The following is a 22,642-nucleotide window of genomic DNA, read 5'->3' as shown; positions in this document are numbered from 1 at the left end:
TTGTCAAGATTTAAGCCTCTTCTCCATCGCCATCTGTCACAATACACTTCTTTCACATCAAATATTTGATAGTAAAACAGTACTTAAGTTGGCAGAAACTGATAAAGGCGTTCACAACCAAGGTCGTGACCATGAAAAATAATCATAAATAACTTCTGTTTCCTTTCTGCTTTATGAAATCTAAAAACACAAACCGAAGCACAAATTCTTAAATATCAAGTCAGTTGTTGAGAATATGTGACTGCGGTTCTGCACCTGTCCACTAGGTGTTCTCAGTGAGTTTACAGCGTCACCTGCCATCCCATCAGTCTTTGCTGCCTGCTGCGCTTTCCTGCATAATCCTGTTGTATCTGTTTGCCTTTGTTTCAGCATCTGCATCCTAGACTGCTGCACTTTGTCTTTGTCCTTTTGGTTCTGTTTGGTTGTCATCGTTCACCTCAGTCCGGCCAGAGGCCACAATTGTCAGCTAAATATTTAACACGAGGAGCGTGGAGGATTGAAGTCCAAATGTCTTGTTCATTATCAGGCCTCCAGCAGCACCTCATGGAGCTGATCGCCTCCTCTGCACCGCTGCCGCTGCTCTATCCTGATTTTCTCTTGGAAACACGGTTCAGAGCAGTAGGGCGGTACGGACCACACACACACACACACACACACACACACACACACGCACGCACGTACGCACACAATTTCTGTAAGTCGGAACATATCAGAAAGAAAGGCCTGAGAACTTGGCGACGTCGTTTTCTGTTGTCTCCATCTGACAACAGCAGGAGGGAATCCACTCGAGGGATAAAGAAGTCTTCTGGTGCGGCAGGGGGGGGTCGCCCAGCTGCGTTCCTGAAAACGAGTGAACGCACTCCGACATCGGTGAGTGGCCTGCAATTCCCAGTTTGACGCACTTCAGCATGCACTTAAACGGTTTATTTTTTTTCAAGATTCAAAATGTCACTGAAAAGGACCTTGCTGGGTAAAAGCGGCAGCGGTAAGGGAGACCAAGGTTATTAGTAACTTCTGATATTTTCACAAGAAATAGATAAATAAATAATAACATAAATACATGAGAAGTTTACACTCCAGTACGCAGTTTGCTGTGTAATGAACCTGCCTGAAACAGTGTTTTGCCTTATGAAATATGTACTGGTTAACAACGTTGATTTACTATTCTTGTGGAAATGATGGTTTCTTTTTAAAACAATTTATAACAGTTCATGACACTAAAAGAGAGGAAGTAATCAAATTACTTTGCAAGAAAGTGATTTAATGGTAGGAACACACAGGTTTAAGTCTTAGGAATGTCAATGCTTGAAAAAAAAAACCCCATCAAATCCAGGCTGCTAATACCTCTGTTTACTTGTGTCGGTGATTTTAAAATGTTTAGAGTGTTTATAGACGTGGTGTTTTATAGCATGTCAACTTGGAGGCTTGTGTTGTGTGTGTAAGCTGCCAGGATGAAGGTGTAATAAAGTTGAAAGCTGTAATAATCAGAAAAAGTGTGTACAGAGAGGCAGGCAAGCCTGTTTTCCATCAGCCAGCAGCAGCAGAACTGAACAAATAGTCACAATTTTATCAAATATTGCAACAAAGCCATCAGCTAAATGTGTTTCAGGTAGCGTCTTAGATCAAGCGCCCAGACGCTCTGCTCTAAACGTCATTTCAAAGACTTAAGGAAGTCATGTTTTCGATGAAAATGAACCAAAGACCGTGACTGTGTAAGACAACATTCCTCCTTTATCACAACTGGAAAAAATCACTTCAAATAACCCTGAATAGATACGAATTAAAAACCCCAAGGACTCTTGATGTGGATGTACCCATTTGTTTAATTTTGGTTCAGGATTTGGCGGTTAAGATTTCTGTGTCTCCTTCAGATGATAATAGAGGGTCAGAAGGGTTGAGTGACAGCTGAAGGAGCGTCGGCGATGGGCCGGAAGTTGGATCTCTCGGGCCTCAGTGATAATGAGGCGCAGCACGTGCTGCAGGTGGTGCAGAGGGACATGAGGTTACGCAAGAAGGAGGAGGAGCGCCTCAGGTGAGTTCCTGGTCATCGCAGGTTTGAGCCCACTGAAGACGTTGTCTGGTTTGGGATTCTCAACCTGAAATGAATATAACTGGGAAAAAAAATAATGTAAGATGTTATAAAACCTGGTACGTTGTTGCATTGGTCTCATTACCCGTGTTCTTTGTTACCATCGAGACTGCGGGTGCTCCTCAAATCAGCGGGCAGGAAGCGACAGCCCTTTCCTGTTGTATTCAGACAAGCTTCCTCCAAACATGCGCCGCCCTCAGAGCCGTACACAATGCATCCAAACACCATGGCTTAATATGCTAATTGTGTGTGTTTGAACTGAGTCCCTGGTGTATTATGGCCGAGGGCTGAGCCGACGGCGAGAGAATAATAGTTGGAAATGATTTGTTGACGAGTGACGAGTCTGCATTCAGAGGTTAAAAGTAGCTCTAATTGATCACCTCGTGACCCTCTGAGTTGTATCCTGCTCTTCCCTTCTTCCTCCTACACGCCATTACATTGTTTATTTGACTGTCAAGGCAGTGAGTGGAAGCCAGTCGGCAGATAAGAAGCTGTTTATGCAACAAAATCAGATGCAGGATCAACTTCATGGAGAGGAAGGCCTTGCTGTAGAAACTCCAACCATTTCCTCATCCCTGCATCACATCCACACAGGAGATGCTTTATTCCAACTTTGATGCCGCTTCTCTTCCAACAGTTGATGTGACAGGTTTTAATATCTTTATAGCACCGGCCGGGCCAATACTCACCACTAGCTGCACCTTCTTTTGAATGTGTATTTAATCCATAGATAGATTTCCCTCTGTATAATGCATATAAAATTCGCTTCTCTTGAATATATGAATGAAGTTTTCTGGAAACTGGACTGGAAGGTTTGTGTTTGTGCTTTCTACTTTGTGGATCGCATGAAGCTTACCAACATCTAATCTTGTTGCCACCGTGAGTGACGAGACGTGCAGACATTTCTCTGGGTCCTTCTCAGCATCCCTCCCTGGTTCGGACTGCTGTGGAACTACGCTGGCACTTGCTTTCAGAACTCCTGCTGTTGGTATATTTTGTCGTCATCGCAGGCTTCAACCTCATGCAGCCTGGTGTTTATTTCCGCTCTGACAACCCTTGAGATTGGACACGGGGGGTGGGGGTGGGGGTGGGGGTGGCAGAATCTTAAATGAGTGATGGATGGAGACATGAAGGAAAGCAATCAGCATCTCTAAGTGAACGTTAGGAAGGAATACGGATGAGAACAGTGTGTTTTTTTTTCCTCCTGCGGAATGAAACTGACACTGACATGGACTGAATCATAAAAACAGGCTTGTAAACATCCTGTAATTGAACGCCTGAGCTTATACTTTACCCTCTCTAGTTTTCTCACCTTGCAACAGTAGAAGTGCTTTAGAAAAGCAAGGAAAGAGCTCAGGATGGTAGGTTTTGTAGAATCAGGTACATCTATTTGCCAACAGGGGGAGTGTTAATGTTACAAGAGACTTTGAAACTCAGCACTGAACTAATGCTTTTTGGGTTTTTTTTATGTGGATTATTTTAACAACTGTTCTTAACGGACACTGCTGTTAATCTCGCCTAATCTGTATTCGTGGTCTCAGTAATTCATTAACACCCTGACCGACGACTCTCTAGTGGCTCTACTCAAACACGAGAAACAGGGATGTTGGTTTGAACCAGTGAACGAGCGGCTCTGAACTTATTGTACGGAGCGTTTAGGTGAAATCACGAGATTATGTGAAGGATTAGCACAGAAATGACATCTGAGATCTCTGTATTAAGTGCCATGCTTAGCAGTTACACATACAGGAAAACATTTAGCTCACCCACACACACTTATAATCCAATTAGATAAAGCCACAGCGAAGTAAAGCAGATGTAGCGGTTGATGCTTGTGGGGGGGCCATCAGATGGTGGCTCCCACTCCTGAGAGTACATGCCTTGCTATTTCAGTTTTAGAAAAATGAAGTTTCTGTATGGCTGGTTGCAGATGTTCAAGAATAAAACTCTCAAGATGCGTGACTGACGTAAGAGATGAGTTCAGTACAGAAGCATCCGCATGAGCTCCGCCACTGTAGCAGCTCCAGTGTTCATGCTGGGGTCCAAACAGGTGGACGCTTGTGACAGTGCATCATAACAATGTCTCATACAGAGCAGTGCAGAATAACAGGGTTATGCTAGGATATTTACACAAGACGGCTCCTGGTTAAAGGTGGACAAAAGATAAATGTAGGCTATTTTTGAAATGGCAGTTGTTGATTCGTTGCAAATATAGATCCATCATTTCATCATCACATTTTTCCATTTAGTTAGTAACCACCAGTTTCGTTTTTTTTTAAACACATTCAAATACAAATCTGATGCCTTTATGATTCTACTGGTGGTGATGACCAACAACAGTTGCGACATTACTGTCAGTATTTACATTATTGCACTTCCATAGACACACACAGTTTGTCTAGGAGAACCAGACGTTTGTCAGGATTATTGCAGCTGACACAGTTCAAGCCTGTTCTCTCTTCTTGCCGGAAGCGTGAGAGCTCTTTAGACGAGTGTGTGAGGACAGAGCAGCTCGACAGATTCTGCCAATGCCCTGAACACGTCCCTCCTCTCATTACATAAATGAGAGTGCTGCATTCAGGGATTCCTGCTTTCGCACATTTGTAAATTATTAACATCACCTGCTGAGTCGTGTGCGTCTTTTGTTTGTTCTTGCATGCGTTCCTGTATTTTGTTCCTGAGGGCTATTGAAGATAATGAAATTAGGATTGTTTTGACTGATATAACAATTGTGATTACGACTCACAACATGAGAGGGAACCCTTGACGATTGTTTCATGATTTAAATTTGTATTGAAATGATGGTGCGATTTTTTGTTGTTGTTTTTTTGCAAAGATCTATACCAAAAAATGCCTTTTTTTTAAATCTGTAGAAGAGCGTTTTCAGGCTGGGAAACCTCAGCAGCACCACAACACTTCATTGGTTTGACATTATGACCCACGTTGACCTTGAGCATTCCTACAGTTCAGAAAATACACCAGGCCTCGATGCGGTTGTCGTAACATTTCATGATGTTTTTAAGCCCTACTATCTATGGATAATACAGTGAAACCGTGACTTCATGACAGAGTGTGCTGCTGTCGTGTAGCTGTGTCACAAAGGGATCTAAGGGGACGCTATTAAGTTTTTATAGTTGCAGTTAGGGAAAAATACGACCATGACTTTAGAGGCATCAGAATTTTTTGGGTTCATTGTCAAGAAATGGGGCTTTGTGTCTTTTGTGCCCTGTTTCAGCTGCTTTCGTGTATTTGTGTCCTCTCTCTCTTTCTCCGGCTGCTCTCTGATTTTCTAACGAATACAACTGATCCTGAAACAGGGTGCGAATTGTGCTCAGGATTCCCAAACTGGAATCCAAGCTAATAAAAACTGTTGTGAGGAATTTATGTGGAAGCTGCCGTCCTCATGTTTCAGACCTGCACAAGCACCGATTTATTCATGATTCACTCTTTAATGATGCTCCTGGAATCCTGATGTGAAGGAAAGAACCCCAGAGGATTTTATTTGAACTGGTGTCTGCTGGTAGTTCTGTCAGCCTACATTTGTCTTGTCATCTAACTGTAACTTCTTTTGTCTTTCGGCTCCTGTCTGATTTGTTTTTTTGAGTTCTTAGAAAGATTCAGCTCCCTCTTATATTCAGGCTAAAAACATGTCGGTCGGTTTTCAAAACAACCTGGCATGTTGAGGCTTCAAAACAATCCGATTACTTTCAGCCAAGCAGCTTGGAGGATGTACTTTTTTATGTTTGAAAAATGATCTCCATTGACTTCAGTTGTTCGGGTGTTTACTGCTGCACCTTTTCCTGTGAAACGCCAGCATTGTTTCATGGATTAAAAAAAACCCAACAACTTCACCCAACCTTCCTTTTGGGTGGACTACCCCTTTAATTTGGAATGCGGCCGCTTCTGAGCATGTCTGTTGTATTTCTGTGGACTTTGACCTCTCACTGCTAATTACATCATGCACATTTATCGACTGAATCTTGATTTTTGGAAAATTACCAAAATCATCCTCAAGACGGCATGAATGAATGAAGTGAAATGAGATGGCGCGTGATGTTATGATGTGATTTAAAAACAACACGGAAACTACTTAATGCGGAGGCGCTCGTTGGTGTTATTAGCAGAAAAGCTGCTGCTACTGTTGAGGAAAACACTGATGTATTATTCACCACAGCAGCTCCTTGTAACCTTTACACCAGCGCAGCAGGCAGCCTCTAAATGAACGTGGAATAATAAACGCCCTGCTTAAATATTCAGTCAGACAATTCTAAATTAGACCTGTTCTGATGGCGTTCCACCTCCTTGACGGTGTGACGTCCGTGTGCTGTACATGAAGGGAGATGCCTTCAGGCATAAGATGAAATATCACCACTTTAATTTCAGTTCCATTTTCATCAAGGAAGGAAGAGGATCAGTGTGACTGGCCGTGATTACGCACGATTTGACAGAGCAGACCCACAACTGCTTCATCCGCTTGAGCTGTGCATTCCTGCGTCAATTTATTAGGTACATCTAGATTAAAATAATACGGTACAATTAACAGTCCTGCAATTAATCCTCTCTTCACCAGGATCATAATCTTTAGCTTTAATTGAATCCATTTGAGAGAGGTGTTGATTTACTTAGTGGGCTTTTTGCAGGCTTTAATTTGCCGTGCAGTTGAACATGATAATCCTCATGAAGGGAGGATTTGTGGGTTGTAGCTGTTGGTGTACTTAATTAAAAGGTAAATGAGCGTATCATCCTCACCGCCACCGGGGCTGGCGGTTGCTGTTAAAGTGGATTTCAGTCTTTGTTCGAAAAAAAAACCTCAGGAACCCTGAACCGATGTCACCGATATGTTGTTGATAGACTGAAAACATTCTTGCCCCATTGCTAGTGTCTCTCTTCCCCTTCTCTCCATCCTTCCTCCTGGCCCTTCCCTCTCATCCCTCCCTTGCTCCCTCCCCTCCCTTCCCTCCCACAGTGAACTGAAGCAGGAGCTGGATGAAGAGGGCAGTCGCTGCCTCCTGCTGTCACGGCAGAGTTGCTTCAACCAGCGCTGCTGCATCCGTTGCTGTGCGCCCTTCACCTTCCTGCTCAACCCCAAGCGCCAGTGTCGGGACTGCCTCTACAATGTCTGCAAGGCCTGCAGGGTGTACAACAAGCAGGACAAAGCCTGGCTCTGCTCTGCCTGCCAGAAGAGCAGGTAAGGTGTGCGTGGTAGTGTCATGATTCAGATGGTGTGTGTGTGTGTGTGTGTGTGTGTGTGTGTGTGTGTGTGTGTGTGTGTGTGTGTGTGTCCAGAAAAAGGAGGCTAAGTTAAGGATGAGAGTCTGACAGTGACGTCAGAGGTTATTATGATCTTACTCTGCTGCTGGAGGAACGGATTTATTGCACAGTTCCTACAGTCGAGTAGAAGATCAAGCTGTCAGGGAGGGAGGGAGGCTGAACGGAGCAGTTTACCATGTTTGAAGATGTGAAACAACAAGAAATGTATGTGCCAACATCCTTCTCTCCTGTTCTGAGGCAGTTTCCTTCACGAGGGGTCATCATCAGCTTCTTGGTATCATGTTGTAGACAACCTGATGTGCGGAGCTTCACTTGATCTGAAATGGTTCTCTTCTTTTCCTGATGTCTGCTGTCAGTCAGCTGTCAAAGTTTTAACTACAATGAAGTCTCAAGAGTTGAAATGTGGTGCTTTACTCAGTTTTCTGAATGATTTGACAGTTTAATAGACATGCCCTGAAGTAGAAAATATATGTAGGACATGATGTGAGACATATTAGGAACATAACTCAACAGCATCACAGATTAATTCTCCAAAATGACCATGAAAATTATTCAAGACATATCTTGCACTGATAGATTAAAAATGGATCTTGATGAAGTAGCTTGTTTACCTGTGTGGCCTTTTGTTTCCAGTTACTTACTATCAATAAATTCCATTTTTTAAAATATCACTCTAATATTGCGTATTACATGTACTAATCTGTAGAAGAAGAAGTATGCAGGTCACGTACTTGAGTAGGAATGCCTGAATAAAATACTACTCTGGTACTATTTACCATTTACTCTGGTAAAAGTCTGTTCAAAATTCTACTTGGTAAACTCATGTTTACATGAGAGTCAAAAGTAAAAGTACATCTTCTGCATAGTTTGTGTATTGCAGTTCTTCGTAGTGTTCAGTCCTCTGACAGCTGTGTTGAAGTGTAGTCCGGTTCCACTGCTCTGATCGCTGAATCCTTCTCTTCTAATCAACTAGTAATTTGTGGGTTACAATCAATGTAATGGATTAAAAGCACAAAGTCCCCTTAAATATAAATACTCAGGAAAAGTGCAGACACAGGAATGTTGTACAGATGTTTAGTTGCTTTCCACCTCTGCTTATATTGTGTCATAATAGTTCAGATTCAAGTCTGTTTATCATCTTTCCATCAAATAAAAACTTCATTTTTTTAGGTAATGAATTACATTTCACTACAGATGTAATTCAAACGCTGACACACGAGTAGAAAAACTAGTTATGAGCTACTGTAAATGTCCCCTGAAGGCCCAAAAGATCACATTCTTTCTTTATCTCCAGTCCTCTTTTTATTTATTTTTTTTCCTGAAAGCTGACAGGAGACGTGACAGTTGGGGGGCAGCTTCCCTCGGCGCGTTACTGCAGGGGTAACCTGCAGGTGGGTGACACCTGGAGTCCTCTTGTGTCACCTCGTTTACACTCAGCTGCCGTCAGCTGCACCGTGAACAGATGGGAACTCATTAAACATGCTGACAGCAACATCCATGAAGTATCCTTCGCCTGTCGTCCCTCCCCATCCACTTAAGTAGGAGCGCAAACGTATATCTGAAATATGAGAAGCCATCAGATTTTAAACTCGTTTAATAGACTGTTATTGGAACTGTAGAACAACCGCAGCAAAGTAACTTTCTCACGTTTTCAAATTATTCAGTCTGATGTAACATTTGTGTCATTTTTTTTAAATGATCACATGTAAAGAATTGAACTACTTTTCTTTATTTAAAGGTTTTTTTTCCCCCTTTGAACTGGTGGCTTCACTGAACTTTTCCTTGAGCTGTCTTCTTTCTGCCGGTCTCTGTGGCGCACTTGTTGTGTGTGTCGATGAATATGCAGCGCCTGATTACCGTGAGATGGATAAGTCTAATTTCTGTGGCTTCGCTGGCTTTCGTATGCAAATCGAATAACATCATTAAGATTCGCTGCCTCCCACTTGAAATTGATTGCAAACTCAAAACGCTGCCAAATTGCACTCGTCAAGTTTACCAACATGTCGAGTGCAATCTTTCAGCCCCTGTTCAAGATGATCAGTCACAGTAATAAACGTGACAAACTGATGTTTTACAGTTTAATTGCTGAGTGTAGTTTACGCTATTGACGATATCAACTTGTCTTGTAAATGTCTAGACGGTTCTTTCTGGTGTGTGTGTGTGTGTGTGTGTGTGTGTGTGTGTGTGTGTGAGTGTGAGAGAGAGAGAGAGAGAGTGTAGGAGTGTGTGCACAGATGCACATAACACATTTCATATTTGAAATTGGCTGTCAACACACTTGCATCACACCGCTGTGTTTATAAGAACGGCATATACCTGCAACAGTACGTGTGTGTGTGTGTGTGTGTGTGTGTGTGTGTGTTTCCAGACGTGTCTGATCTTAAAACGATTATCTAATCCTCTTATTTTTGATTGTTATTGCTTTTTTGATAATATGTGTGATATTGGAGGTAATGTTAATTTTTTCATCATTATTTCTGTCATTGAAAAACCTATTAATCTGCATCAAATATAGAATTTGATGTGCTGGCAGGACATCTCTGCTGCCTCACATTATTTCATTTGAAATGGTATTTTGATGCATAATTATCCTTGAACAAATATTGATCCTTCCAGCAATTTGAAAAGTGCTGGGGGCCATATTGAGATTTGTTATTAGATTGTAGTAGCTGTGATCAGTTTGATTGTAAAAAGAAAAAAAGAAATCTGATGCCGTAAATGAGTGACAAATGAATGGTTTTTTTTATTGGCAAGGCTGCAGTTTGTCTGTGTAAAACTAAGTTTAATAACACAACAGAACATTAAATTCTTAGTATCTCTGTTTTACTTCTCTCTCCAAGCACATGACATTATTCATGAAGAGCGTTCTTATGCACAAATTTGCTGTCACACACTCTAGGGCTTTTTTTAGCCCTGAATTTTGTCTAACAATTTATGACTCTTGCTCCTGACGTCCTTTGTTTACCTCTCGGAAGTGGAACTTATCCCAGCTTGCAAAGTTGCACAACAGATGTCGACCACAAGTAGTCAGGAATAATTGTCAGACTTTGCTTCAAGACTGAGAGAGCAAATGGAAGGTCATAAAGAAAAAAACAAACAAACAGAATTTAAGAGCGAATTTGTGCCTAAGAACGTTTCGCGAGCGAGAGCTATTTCTCCGGTTGATCTATTCACAGACATAAAATATCAGTGATTAATGTTAGTAAAATTACAAATTCTGGATGAAAACACCTCGTCAGTGAATCGCTATGGAGTTTACTGCGAGTTTCATTGCAACGTTGAAGAGTGAGGAAATTAGTTGGCAGTTAAAAAAAGTTTGCTGGCAAGTATGGTAGACGACGGAAGTGTTTGCATTGAAACAGTTTCTCCTGATCTTGATCGAAAACGTCATAAAAAGATCACTAATGATTGATATTGACTGAAATTAAACGTTTTGTCGTCACGCATTGTTCAGCTATGTCGCCTGTAACAACGTGGAAACTTTCTGTTTTGTCTGTCAGGTTGTTGAAGACGCAGTCGCTGGAGTGGTTCTACGCCAACGTAAAGAGGCGCTTTAAGAGGTTCGGCAGCGCCAAAGTGCTGAAGACTCTTTACAGGAAGCACTTGGCAGAACACAGCGCGCTTTCAGAGCTCACAGGTAAACCTCCCTGCTCATTCGTGCTGAGTCAGCTGTGCTTGAATAGCCATCATTCCAATATTTTACTTGTTGACTTGAGATTAAACCTCTGTGAAACAGAGCTAGAGGACAACTCAAACTCCAGGGTTCTTCATTCATCTGCTAGATACACACACACACACACACACACACAGATACATTACATATTATATATGTATGTACACCTGAACTCATAATAATCAGATTAAAGTGGAGGAGTGTGTTTTCACCAGTGTTTAATGTTTCAGAGCAAAGAATAGGATGAGAGGAAACAAGATTAAAGTCTTGTTATGCTTTCATCTCAGAGCAGACCAGCTCTTTACCCCCGGTTAATCCAGTTCCTTTCACAAACTCAGCTTTTTGGTCTCGTGCTCGTTGACAAAGAAACTAAAACATTAATTGTGGGTGTGGTTTGGCCACGGCGTCTCTCAAAGTTCACATTCAACAAAGCCGTGCTGACTAATGAAATGCAGCCCAAGTGTTAGCCTTCATGCTCTTAGAATCCATCCATCAGTTGCTGAGATTTTTCAGCGCCACTAACATACTTAAAAGCAGATTTCTGCCGTTATTATTGTTCATCATCACGTCCCAATTTAGGAGCTCCAGCCTGAGTTCACCCTCTCATGTAGTGGCGTGGTTTTTATCGTTCTTCATCGTGTAATGTTGCAAAGAGCACACAAGGAGGCTGGTGTTACGAGAGCTTGACAGGAGCTAACTATGCTGAAAATGTACCCACACTTTTGTACAGTGCTTGGAGTAAACCAGCGGATGTAGTCGGCGACGGCGGGGTTGAGGCGGAGGAGTGTGTCTTCGGGCCGTTAATTCAGACTCTCTCATTTGATTGAACAGACAAGGGATTTCAGAGCATTATGCATGTTTTGTGGGGGAGAGTTTGCTGGCTGGAGTTGATGCAGAGCTGTGACCCTGGTGGGAGGGGATGGGGGGGGGGGCGCTGATGTGGGCTGGCGTCAGGCCACTGTTCATCTTCTCGGTCTGATTTACGTAGCTGTGTTTTCACATTAAACACACACACACACACACATTGTAATTTGTTAATGACTGACCTGCCCTGGAAATCCAGCTGTATTTCTGCAGCTGCCAGGTCGGCTCGGCTCTGACTCGTGAAAAAAAAAAAGAAAAAAGAACCCTGCTAACATCACTTTGCACTGGAAAAATGTGAGCCGTGTGAATGGTGCTGGAATCAATGGAGCTTGTGGGAGATTCGTGTAGAAGCGTTACGGTTCCCCTCGAGACCCCCAGCCCAGCTCGGTGACTCAAGATTGCCCCAAGACAAAATCCTGAAAAGACCACGAGAGGGGAGAGAACTCTCAGGAACAGTGAAAGCCAGTTACTTGATGCTGAGTTTGCACTCGTGAATGTGAAGCTAGCAAGACAGCAAAGATGCTACATGTGTACCCGAATAAAAAACATCCATATCTCTACAGCTCATTAATACTGCAATGTTTAACTGCTACATTGTGCTAAGAGAAGAAGAAATTATTACTTTTCATTTTAAACTCATGATAGTAAATTCATGGTATTTTGTTTCAGCTTTCCAATGACATTTAAAGACATTTTGTGGAACTATACATATTTGTTTACATTATTTTCAGATTTGTTAAAAAAAACTCATTCTTGCCAAATGCGTTTGTCTGATTTATAGGAAAGGAAAGACTTTATTACACTGAATACGAGACAAAATGACCTAAGAAATAGAATCGCAAGATTGAGCAGCATGCTGTGAAGACACCATCATCTTATTTTAAGACCTCTCACGTCAGGTTTTCTTTACGCACTCTCAGGTCCTGGCACCCAAAAACAGCAGATTTTTAATGTAATTACTTAATATTATCACAGCTTAGTGAGGCAGATGTATTTGTTTCGATTGTCTTAAAAACAAGCTCCTGTTTCTTACTGGGACTCTGCTTGGTAAGGGATTTTCTCCTCATTTCTGACTAGAAATCCTTGGCAAGTGAGTTTTTTGCAGTGCAGTTCACCTTCCCGCGAGTCTCTTGGTGCCTTCAGGGTTGCAACGACCTTATGCTGCTATGGTTGGGGGCATCCGTGTTGGTCTTGACTCCCTGCTCTCAGGCCAAATGTGACCTGACTCATAAAATTTTCCAACGCAGTCACAAAAGCACTGGCTGAGTGAACTCTCATCATGTTCAGCAGAAAGCCTGCAATATAGAACGAGGTCTTTGGCTCCTTCCACTTAATCCCCTCAGCTGACACCGTATTTATTCACTTGGTTGACCTGCTACTTTTTAATTCTTAGAAGGGAAAGGGTGACCGCAAAAGACTTTGCACGGATATTGATCATTATTGTAGCAGACTTCCCTGACAGGATGTGGGCAGATTTTCTTTCTTTCCTTCTTTCTTTTTTTTTTTTTTGTAATTACTTGTTTTATTTGGTCATTGTCACAGTATAAAATAAAAGACAAATGCACAGCGTGGTGCAAAATTGTCGATACACAAATGAAGGTTCTCGGTTCGCCTCCATTTACATGAAGTCTGGCATGCCTGCACTCACACCTGCCTGTTGGGCTTAGCAGTGAAAAGCTTGGTGAAAGAACTGAACTGCAGTATTTTCTGCATTTTTAACAGTTCATACTACATCTTAAAAGTCTTCTTTTTGCCCCCTGAAATGATTGGAGTGACCTCATGTTCTCCACTGTACTTCTGAACTAGCGCCTGCTGCACACAGATCAGGTCGCCTGGTAATACCACACACGAGGCTGCTCTAATGCACTTATATAACCACAAACGGCTGCATTGTTGCATGAATATTTACACAATGTGAAAAGAGCTCAGGGCTCAGAGCTGCAAGGGGAAACTATCTACAGTCAGACAGAACGCTCCCGCAGTCATCAAGCAAAAATCAGGTCATGAATTTCACGTCCTAGATTGTTTTTTCCAGCTTTTCAAGTTGCAAAGGTCCAATTTAAAGATTTGTTTTTTTGCATAATTTAAAATAAATTCCCAATGACCAAATCAAAGACAAGACCTCTGTCTTTTTTTTTTTCCAGTTCTCAATTTTACAGTAGTTTTAGGATAACAAATTCATTACCTCATTCAGTACCACTTTACGCTTTGTGTTTTTTTTTACATCAACGTGTGTGTGTGTGTGTGTGTGTGTGTGTGTCTCTGTGTGTGTGTGCAGAGGGCAGCGCCTATGAGGAGAGCATCTGCAATGAAGGCAGTGTCTGCGGGAGCGACTCAACCTTCTACAGACAAACTGAAGGTGAAAATGTGTTTTGTGATTGTTTCACTCTGGAACGTTTCTGCCCTTAAAGCACTTTGATACAGTTTCTTTCTTTTTTTTTGTGATGCAAAACGTCGACCCTTCAGAATGGAAATGCACCGCTCTGTAAGACATTAGAGATAAAAACAAGACGTCTGGTTTGACTGGTTTAATTATTCAGAATAAGGTTTTGTTCTTGTTCCCACCACAACTCAGGCAACATTTAAGGTTATTCCAGGGTCATTGCAATCCTCCCATGCATCATCCATAAACTCATATTTGTTCCCGGCAGCCGTAAATCTAATACCCTTATAGCTGATAAAGCAGTGGAGAGATGAACAGTCAGAGGATCTTGGCTGTAATCTTTTGATGCCAGCTGCATCTCAAACAGTGGCGTTAGTCTCATCTGGCCCCCAGCCTGCCTTCCCGCCTTCCTCTCTCTCCCGTTCTGACCTAATTCTTCCTCACCCTCTCAGCTGGCTGCACCAGCCGGATGAGTGACAGCACACATGAATGAAAAGCTGCAGCGAACTGATGGTCATGCATGTTTCTGCAACATGAAAGAGGCAGAGCCGACAGAGTGGTTTCAAATTAAAAGCCTAGAATTATAGACATTTTTATTGATTTCGTGAATGAAATTGATTGTTTATTTTGCACTGATTTGAAGGAGGATCCACAGAATGATAATGGTGTTTGTGTTCAGAGCACAGCATGGCAGAGACGCTGACGGTGGCCTTGCGGGTGGCGGAAGAGGCCATAGATGAGGCCATTTCCAACGCTGAGTTTGATACTGCCAGTCAGGTTAATGTTGCTCCTCATCTCTTAGATAGTTTCTGTTATTACGTGGATATTTGTTGTTTCCTTATCTATCGTTTTGCACTTTTTGTTGTTGTTGTTGTCCTTTTCTGTGAGCAGCAATGGTTGAAATAGTAGGGCTTTAGTATGCCAGGACATTGTCAGTGTGTGATTATATTATTATTTTCAACAGAATACATCAGGTTTATACATTATCTAGATTATGAGCTGAATTCCTCCCATTGATTTTAATCAGATTACATCAAACTGTACAGCTGCTGTAAGTCTGTTGTTGTCAGTATGAAATAGTGATGTTTTATACTTGAATAGGGCAACTCAGAGTGCAAAATAACATGCTGTAATATTCAGGAAGATGTGTTTATGTGTGACCTAAATCTAGGTTTATTAACTGCAAATACTTAACTCTTTATATTTCTACAAAATATGAATCATGTTGAAGTCGAGGAATATTTTACAATGTGTCCTAAAATGTAAAAAGTTTATTTATGTCAAGTGAGTTTGAATCGCAATGTATCTGATCTCTACTCTCACACCTAAAATGACCAAACCTTTTTCTTGCAAATCCTTTTTAAATCATCGTAAATCTTTTGACCTTTGGTGGAATTATCTCGGTGTGTGTGTGTGTGTGTGTGTGTGGACGGTCCTGACTGGATGTGTTATGTGTGTGTGTGTCTGCCGGTCGGTCATCAGGAGAAGCAGAATGAAGCACGTTATCTTCGGGAGCACAGACAAGAGCTCGTGGAGGAACTGTCCAAAACTATTGTGCAAAAAGTACGATTTTACTCATTTTTACTGATTTATTTTTCATCCAGTGTTTCACACTTTAATTAGATTTATTTTGTGTGAAAGGCTGTTTTACAAGACGCACATAAGCTGCTGTGCTCAATTAGCGGCAGCAACCCCCCCCCCCCCCCAACAGGAAAACCAGCCGGTGTTCATGTTCCCATGTCTTGCCAGAGCACTAATCCTCTCTCTGTTGTATACAAGATCATGACGAGGAGGAGGACTTTGGCTGAGATGAAGGAGGAGTACGATCAGGGTTGGTCACTCGAGCACCACGCCGACCTCCATCATCATCGTCAGTCTGCTGGCAATCAGACCAGCAGGGCCCTCAAGCATCGCCGAGGCCTCTGGGTAAAAACACACATCCCAGCCACTCCGAAGGCATGACCTGTGCTGACCTCTACTGGTTGGCTGTAAAACACGCTGATGTAAAACCAGTCGGTGACGATGATGTATAATAACAGGAGTCGTTGATTTGTCCTCAGAGGTCACACTCTGCTTTCTCACTACTGGACAACGATCCTCCTGGTCTGATACAAGGAACTCCTCAGGCGTTAAAGAAGGAAGACGACTGCTCGGTTATGCCTTCCAGGAAAAGTGTAGACCGCCTGGAAAACTCTGGTAAATATCTTTCAAACCACTCCCGTCTCTTTTCTTCAGGTTCTGTTCGGCAATTTGAAATTAGTTCCCTTTGCAAATGAAATGATGAGCAGCAACGATGCAAGACTTGGAAGTTACATCCTGGTTACAGGTTGAGGTTTAAAAAAAAACAGGAAATATTCATGCTTACACTGGCAGAGCCTGAGACTTTCACCAATGTCATGTTGACCTCAGAAGATTTTACCTTTTCATCAGATAACTTGGTCACACTCGCAGTTTGGTAGTTTTCACATAAAGAAGTCCACTACAAGTGCAAACACTGGGACAAATGTTGTTAAAATAATGACACGTCGACTGGAGATCCCTTTCACAAAGTAACGGGGGGCAGAAATGTGTTTCGAAGGAAGAGAAATAAAAGAAAACTAAAAGTCATAACTGAATGTTGCAGCTGTAAGCAAACAAACAAAAGCTGACAGTGTTGAATGTTGCAGCTTACAGGCGCAGGAGGTCAAATGTCACACATTCCTGAATTAGTCATTTCAAACTAACAGTTGGTGGTGACTCTCAGCTAATATTTGATTGTTTTGCTGTGTTTGTCCCCTTGTATGTGCGTGTGTGAAACCTGGACACGGAGCAGTGTCCTCAGTGCTCAAGAGTCCAGACGGGAACTGGATCGCTCTGCAGAGCGCCCAGCTGTCGCGGCCCAGCCTGCTAACCAAGAGGAAGAGCTTGGTCTATAGTGCCTTGGAGAGGGAGTCCGGAGTGGTGTCTGCCTACGAGGGCATGGACTCTGACGACGACACCAAACCCGAGTTGCACAGCTCCTGGGGAGCCGTCCTGCAGAAGATTCACAAGAAGATGACGGACTCCAAACCGATCCTCCACGACACCGGGGACGTCTCACCACAGCCAACAGACCACCGAGACGGCAGAGACGATCTGTTTTCAGACTCTGATGGCAACTGGAAGTCCAAAAAATCTCAGCTGGCTCTTTTTAAGAGGAAGGTGCCTGCAGAGATCAGACGACCTTCATCGTCACGCAGGACCAACATCATTGATGTGAACTTTAACGTGAGAGGAGCAGAGGAGGAGAGCAGCTTCATTTCTGAACCGGATGTTGGGAAGTTGAAGAGATCACGGAAGAAGAGGAGGAGTAAAAGGAGGCCAACCACATCTTCACCTGTGCTGGTGAGAAAGACTTTTACACTACAAACACATGACATCAGATGGGACGAGCCCTTTAACATACAGTAGGACAGAACAACCATAAACCACAGACATCGATAATAACATACACGTGACAGAAATACAGATATTCACATTACAGAGGGTTTGGAAGAGAGGTGATACAAATTTTACCTGAGGAGAAACAAGCGTAGAACACAAGAATAAATCAATTTCAGTCATTAGAACTTGAATATCTTAAATATTCCGATTTTTTTTCCCCAGACTACAAAATGGCAAAAGAGGAGTGCATGCTCACAGAAAACATACAAAAAATTTGATTCATTTCTTTGTAGATTTATTATAAAGATTTTTCTGTTCACGCTCAGTTTCCTATTTGTTAAAGGCACATCTAACGAGATAAATGGAGATTAGGACATTTTTGTGAAAGAGGTTGAGGTTTCTCTTGGTTTATCTGTCCGCTGGACTTTCTCATCATCAGTAGTGAATTATGAAATCCTTTTTTAAAACATTATATGTTTCTTTATGTATTGCAAGAAAGAAAAAAAGCTCAAAGTTGAACGGATAATAAATGTCTCACACTTGCAGGATTACAACGAGAAAGACGATCAATCCGATCATCCGTCTGATGCTGCGACTCCTGACACGTTGACGTCTGGGACCACAACCCCTGACCTTTTAAAGTCAGACAGTGACATCACTGGACATGCAGCCAATCAGATCGACTGGGATCTCACATTAAAACTACAGCAGCTCGCCAGCAGAGTTTCTGACTCCTCTTCTAGAGACAACGGACTTAATGAAGCGAGAGATGCTGATAGCGACGATGCACCGAGCGAGGAAGGAGGACAGGAAAACAGCGATGATGAGAGGATGGAGATTGATTTGGCTGAAGGAAGACCAGAGGATGAGAAAGAGGAGGAGGAGGAGGATGATGAAGAGATGAGAGACAGATTGTACCGGCTAGTGGCGCAGTCCAGACTCACATACTTCTCATCTACTGATGATGAATTAGACCGAGTGGACGCCACAGAGGGACAGTGGGACAGGCAGCAAGATGAAGACATGGCGGAGGAATACAACCAACAGAACGAGGACACCAGAGAAGGACTCACTTACAAACTCTGTCAGCTGGAAAGTGAAGTTCGAGCTACCCAGTTCTCTTCCACGGAGGACGAGCTGGACAAAATTACAGATGAAGAGAAGAAGACCGGAAGAGAGGAGGAAGGACAAGATGAAGAGCTGGCTGTGACAGTGTGCAGATTAGCTCACCAAATTAGCGCCACCCAGTTTTCCTCCACGGAGGATGAGTTGGACAGAGTAGGGAGAGATGAAGTGATGGATGAAGAGACGCTTTGGAAACTGCAGGAAGAAGAAGCAACTCCGGCAGCTCAAGTGCGCAACTTGGCCAGTCTAGTTAGCACCTCCCAGTTTTCCTCCACTGAGGATGAGATGTACAGATACGGAGAAGACGAGAGCGAGCTACAGGAAGAGGCCAATGAAGGGGGGATGGAGGGTAGTAGTGAGATGGAAGGAGCGAGTCAGAGGAGGAGAGAATCTATGGCAGATTTAGATGTGAACATGTTTGACTTAAGAGAAGATATTGAGGAAAGGTTCACAGAGGAAAAAACAGAAATAATGATGGAAAACACTCCAGATTATCTGACGGTATTTCAAGTCCAGCAAGCAAAAATGAAGATAAAGCACTCTGAATCCAAAGACTGGGTGGAAGAGAGCGAAACAAAGAATGAGATGATGGTAGAAAAGGTTTTGGAAGTGACAGCGAAAAGACAGGAGATGGAGGAAGAGGGAACGGAGAAAATAACAGCCTTAGAAAATCAGCCAGAGCCTAAAAATGAAGAAGATGAGAGATTGGAACCGGACAAGTTTAGAGAACGCAAACGCAGTCAGGGGGAATGGGGGATGGCGTCTGACAGTGACGAGGACGATGTCGAATTTCACCGAATAATCAGCAGCATGTTGATGATGACTTTGGAGGACATGCAGGGAGATACAGTACAGGAGGCGAATGGAGGGGTGAAAAGAGAGCTTGAAGACGTTAAGACAGACAAGGAGGTCAAAGAAGAGTCAAGTAGTGCAAACAGTTCTCAATGTGGAGGCGACAACGGGAGGCCACAGACAGACGTAACCCAACAAACCCGGGGAGAAATTTCTTGGAGAGTAGAGAGTGGGGGAGCTCTTACAGGCGGAACTAAAACCAGTCGGCAGGAGAAGGACCCAGATTCACTCGAGAGGCCTTCAGCTGAACAAAACCCTACAGATATGACAATCAAGGAGACAAATGAGGTCAGACAAACTTGTAAAAGAGCGGCGGTGGAAGATGAGAACGGAAGAGGAAAAATGGCGAGTGAGTGTCAAACGGAGACGAGGGGAAGTGATGCCGGGGGAGAGCGTGGAGGTAAAGAAACGGATGAAACCACAGAAAAACATGCAGACGACACAACGCTGGGCAGCTCCTCTTCTCTGCCGGAGGGTTTTCTGTCACCAGAGGAGATTCAAAATGTGAGCATCGAATCTCTTTGGATAATAACAGATCCCGTAGTTCTTTGAGCAACATTAACAACTTCTCCAGCTGCTTTCACTTCACCGAACTGCTTTACTAACACCTCTCTTAGGTCTGTCGTCTGCTCTCTTCTTTTCGTTGCTTTTCTCTGCACTGTAGGATAGAAACGGCGAGCTTCACAAAGCGATGCAGTACATAACAGCTCTGCTGCAGCAGGTGAGAAGCGACACGTTTTTGCCTCATGGCATCACGGTGAAGAATTTTCAGGACGAGTCAGCGGTTTGGGGAAAAAAGTATACTTTTGCAAGATCCTGCAAATGTGTTTGTTATTTTATTTTTTTATTTTAGTCGACGTACCTCTCGCTGAAATCAAACACCAGTAGAGTGAGCGCAACCACGGGAGAGAGGAACAGATTTTGTAATGGCGCTGAAACATAAAGACATCAAGAGATTTTGTAAAACTTTTGCAGGATCTCTCAAAACTCCACTTTTTTTGTAACCTTTTTTTTTCTTGCCCTCCATAGGATTCAATGTGTCTAAGGTTCTGCCTTGAGTAATAAATTATAATAGTAAGAGTAAGTTTCACAACACACCTTCCCTTCGCCCTTTTAAAAACGTGTGTGTCCGTGTGATCTAGAGATACTCAGCAGCGTCACTACGCAGCATCACCACCGAGGTGCTGAAGGTGCTGAACGCTACCGAGGAGCTGCTGCAGGGAGTGAAGGAGGCGGACGGACCCCAACCCCCCTCCGCCTCTCTGCCCCCCAACACTGACCCAAAGACCCTGGATCAACAGTTCGCCCGACTGGAGGAGAATGTAGGCTCAGCTTTAAGATTACTCTGAATGACTTTCATCGTGGATGGAGCCAAGTGCAGCAGCTCTAACTGCGTAAAAGAAATAATATAAAAGCTAGCGTAATCGATAATAATGTGAATTCTAGCTAAGGGGTTAATTTAAGTGTGGAGTGGAGAAGTTTTATTGAAAGTTCTGGTAAAAGATTTTTGCTTGATGCTCAGTTCTTAAATTTCCCTACACGTATAAAAATGTAAAAGTGATTTGATGTGAGGCTCCTTCAGGAGCTATCCAGCTCAATGAACGTGAAACATCAACTATCCTGTAAAATACTGAAACGCAGGTTTTATTGCAGCTAAATTTCAATTTCAATTTTTCTTTTTTGCAGGTGTATGTGGCAGCCGGCTCAGTTTATCATCTGGAGGCGGAGCTAAGTGACCTGGAGGAGTGTGCCAGGGGCATCTGCAGCACCACGTCCGACATGGAGCTGTACTTCCTGGAGGAGCAGGTGGCATCAGCAGCCACCAAGGTGCAGCAGTCGGAGCTACAGGTAAGTTGACGACTATAGAACTGACATTGATGAAGTCTCATGCAACATGTAAAGGTGGAGGCGGAGTCCAAGGGGCTAGCTTAGAGCGCTAACACTGTGACTGTTTTTGTCGTAGATATCTGACATCTCAGCAAGGATCGCTGCTCTGAGGAGTGCAGGCCTCAATGTGGATCTGCAGTCCCCTTTAACCAAGACCAGGACCACTCCAGTTATGGTAACCAGTTTCTCTCTCTCTCTCTCTCACACACACACACACACACACACACACACACACACACACACACACACACACACACACAGCAGCTTATCAGAACATGATGTCGAAGTCTAACTCCTACACGTTTTCTTTCAGCCTCTCACACTCGACTCATCACGACAGCATAGGAGGCGATTACCTGCACCGCCTGTTAAAGGTGAGTTCCTTTGTTGCGTCACATTTTCCATTGCTACACGCAGTATTTAATTACTGCAGAGTTGAAATCTGATAACATGGTTTAGTTTTTGTTAACTGAACCAATTAAAAAAAATTAATTCTTTTTTTTCCCCATCACGTTGCAGAAGACAAGGAAACCTAAGTCGTCCAACCTTTGCAGTGCCTCAGCAGCCTACACGTCTTAATCATCCCTTCAGATACCATTCGCCTTAATTTCATCTGATGGCGCTAATCATGCCTCAGACGTCACTGATAGTGCGGGAAGTCGTCGTTTCATTTGGGGGAACACTTCAGCAAAGACTGACAGGAGGAACAGCCTCACTTTACGACTCACCAGAGGAGAAATAGCTGAAAATATGCTAAACTATTTATGTAATACTTTTATAGTCATTTTCCTGTTAATGAAGTCAGACAAATAGTACACTACCAGCTATACGGGAGGAAAAACCTGCAGTTAATTCTGTTTCTAGTGAAAATTTTTTAGCAGATTAAAAATATATGGACACAATGAAAGCAGGTTAGGAAAATGTGAGTCTATTGGTACATTTTAGACCTGTGTTTCTCCATGCTTCTTGGTGTGTGTGTGTGTGTGTGTGTGTGTGTGTGTGTGTGTGTTTGTGTATGTGTTGTTGTAGTGTACATATTTGTTTGGCAAAGGAAACCAGCACATCTTTTGTTTTCTGTCTTTTATTATAAAGTACA

At 42.9% G+C, this 22,642-nt stretch overlaps 1 protein-coding gene across 4 annotated transcripts; it reads left to right on the top strand.

Annotated features, from left to right (window-relative positions):
* Positions 1-669: 669 nt before the first annotated feature.
* On the top strand, positions 670-22,640 carry myripa (myosin VIIA and Rab interacting protein a). 4 transcript variants are annotated; one of them, XM_086204126.1, is made up of 17 exons: positions 670-870; positions 1,872-2,032; positions 7,056-7,277; positions 10,861-10,997; positions 14,176-14,256; positions 14,960-15,057; positions 15,763-15,843; positions 16,060-16,206; positions 16,341-16,476; positions 17,090-17,643; positions 18,229-20,163; positions 20,324-20,380; positions 20,802-20,981; positions 21,346-21,507; positions 21,623-21,721; positions 21,860-21,920; positions 22,066-22,640. In XM_086204126.1, the coding sequence occupies exons 2-17, from the start codon at positions 1,923-1,925 to the stop codon at positions 22,080-22,082; spliced, it is 4,077 nt and encodes a 1,358-aa protein (XP_086060252.1). In that variant the 5' UTR covers positions 670-870; positions 1,872-1,922; the 3' UTR covers positions 22,083-22,640. The 4 variants fall into 4 exon arrangements, with proteins under 4 accessions (XP_086060252.1, XP_086060254.1, XP_086060255.1 ...); XM_086204128.1 differs by having other exon boundaries at positions 17,093-17,643; positions 22,066-22,639; XM_086204127.1 differs by lacking the exon at positions 670-870 and adding an exon at positions 880-985.
* The last annotated feature ends 2 nt before the right edge of the window (positions 22,641-22,642 follow it).

The sequence above is a fragment of the Aulostomus chinensis genome, chromosome 5 (genome assembly GCF_037954235.1).
Source record: "Aulostomus chinensis isolate RoL2024-O1b breed Wild chromosome 5, RoL_Achi_v1.0, whole genome shotgun sequence".
NCBI classification, from domain to species: Eukaryota; Metazoa; Chordata; class Actinopteri; order Syngnathiformes; family Aulostomidae; genus Aulostomus; species Aulostomus chinensis.
Note: the sequence above shows the minus strand (reverse complement) of the source record. Positions and strands in the feature narration are given on the sequence as shown.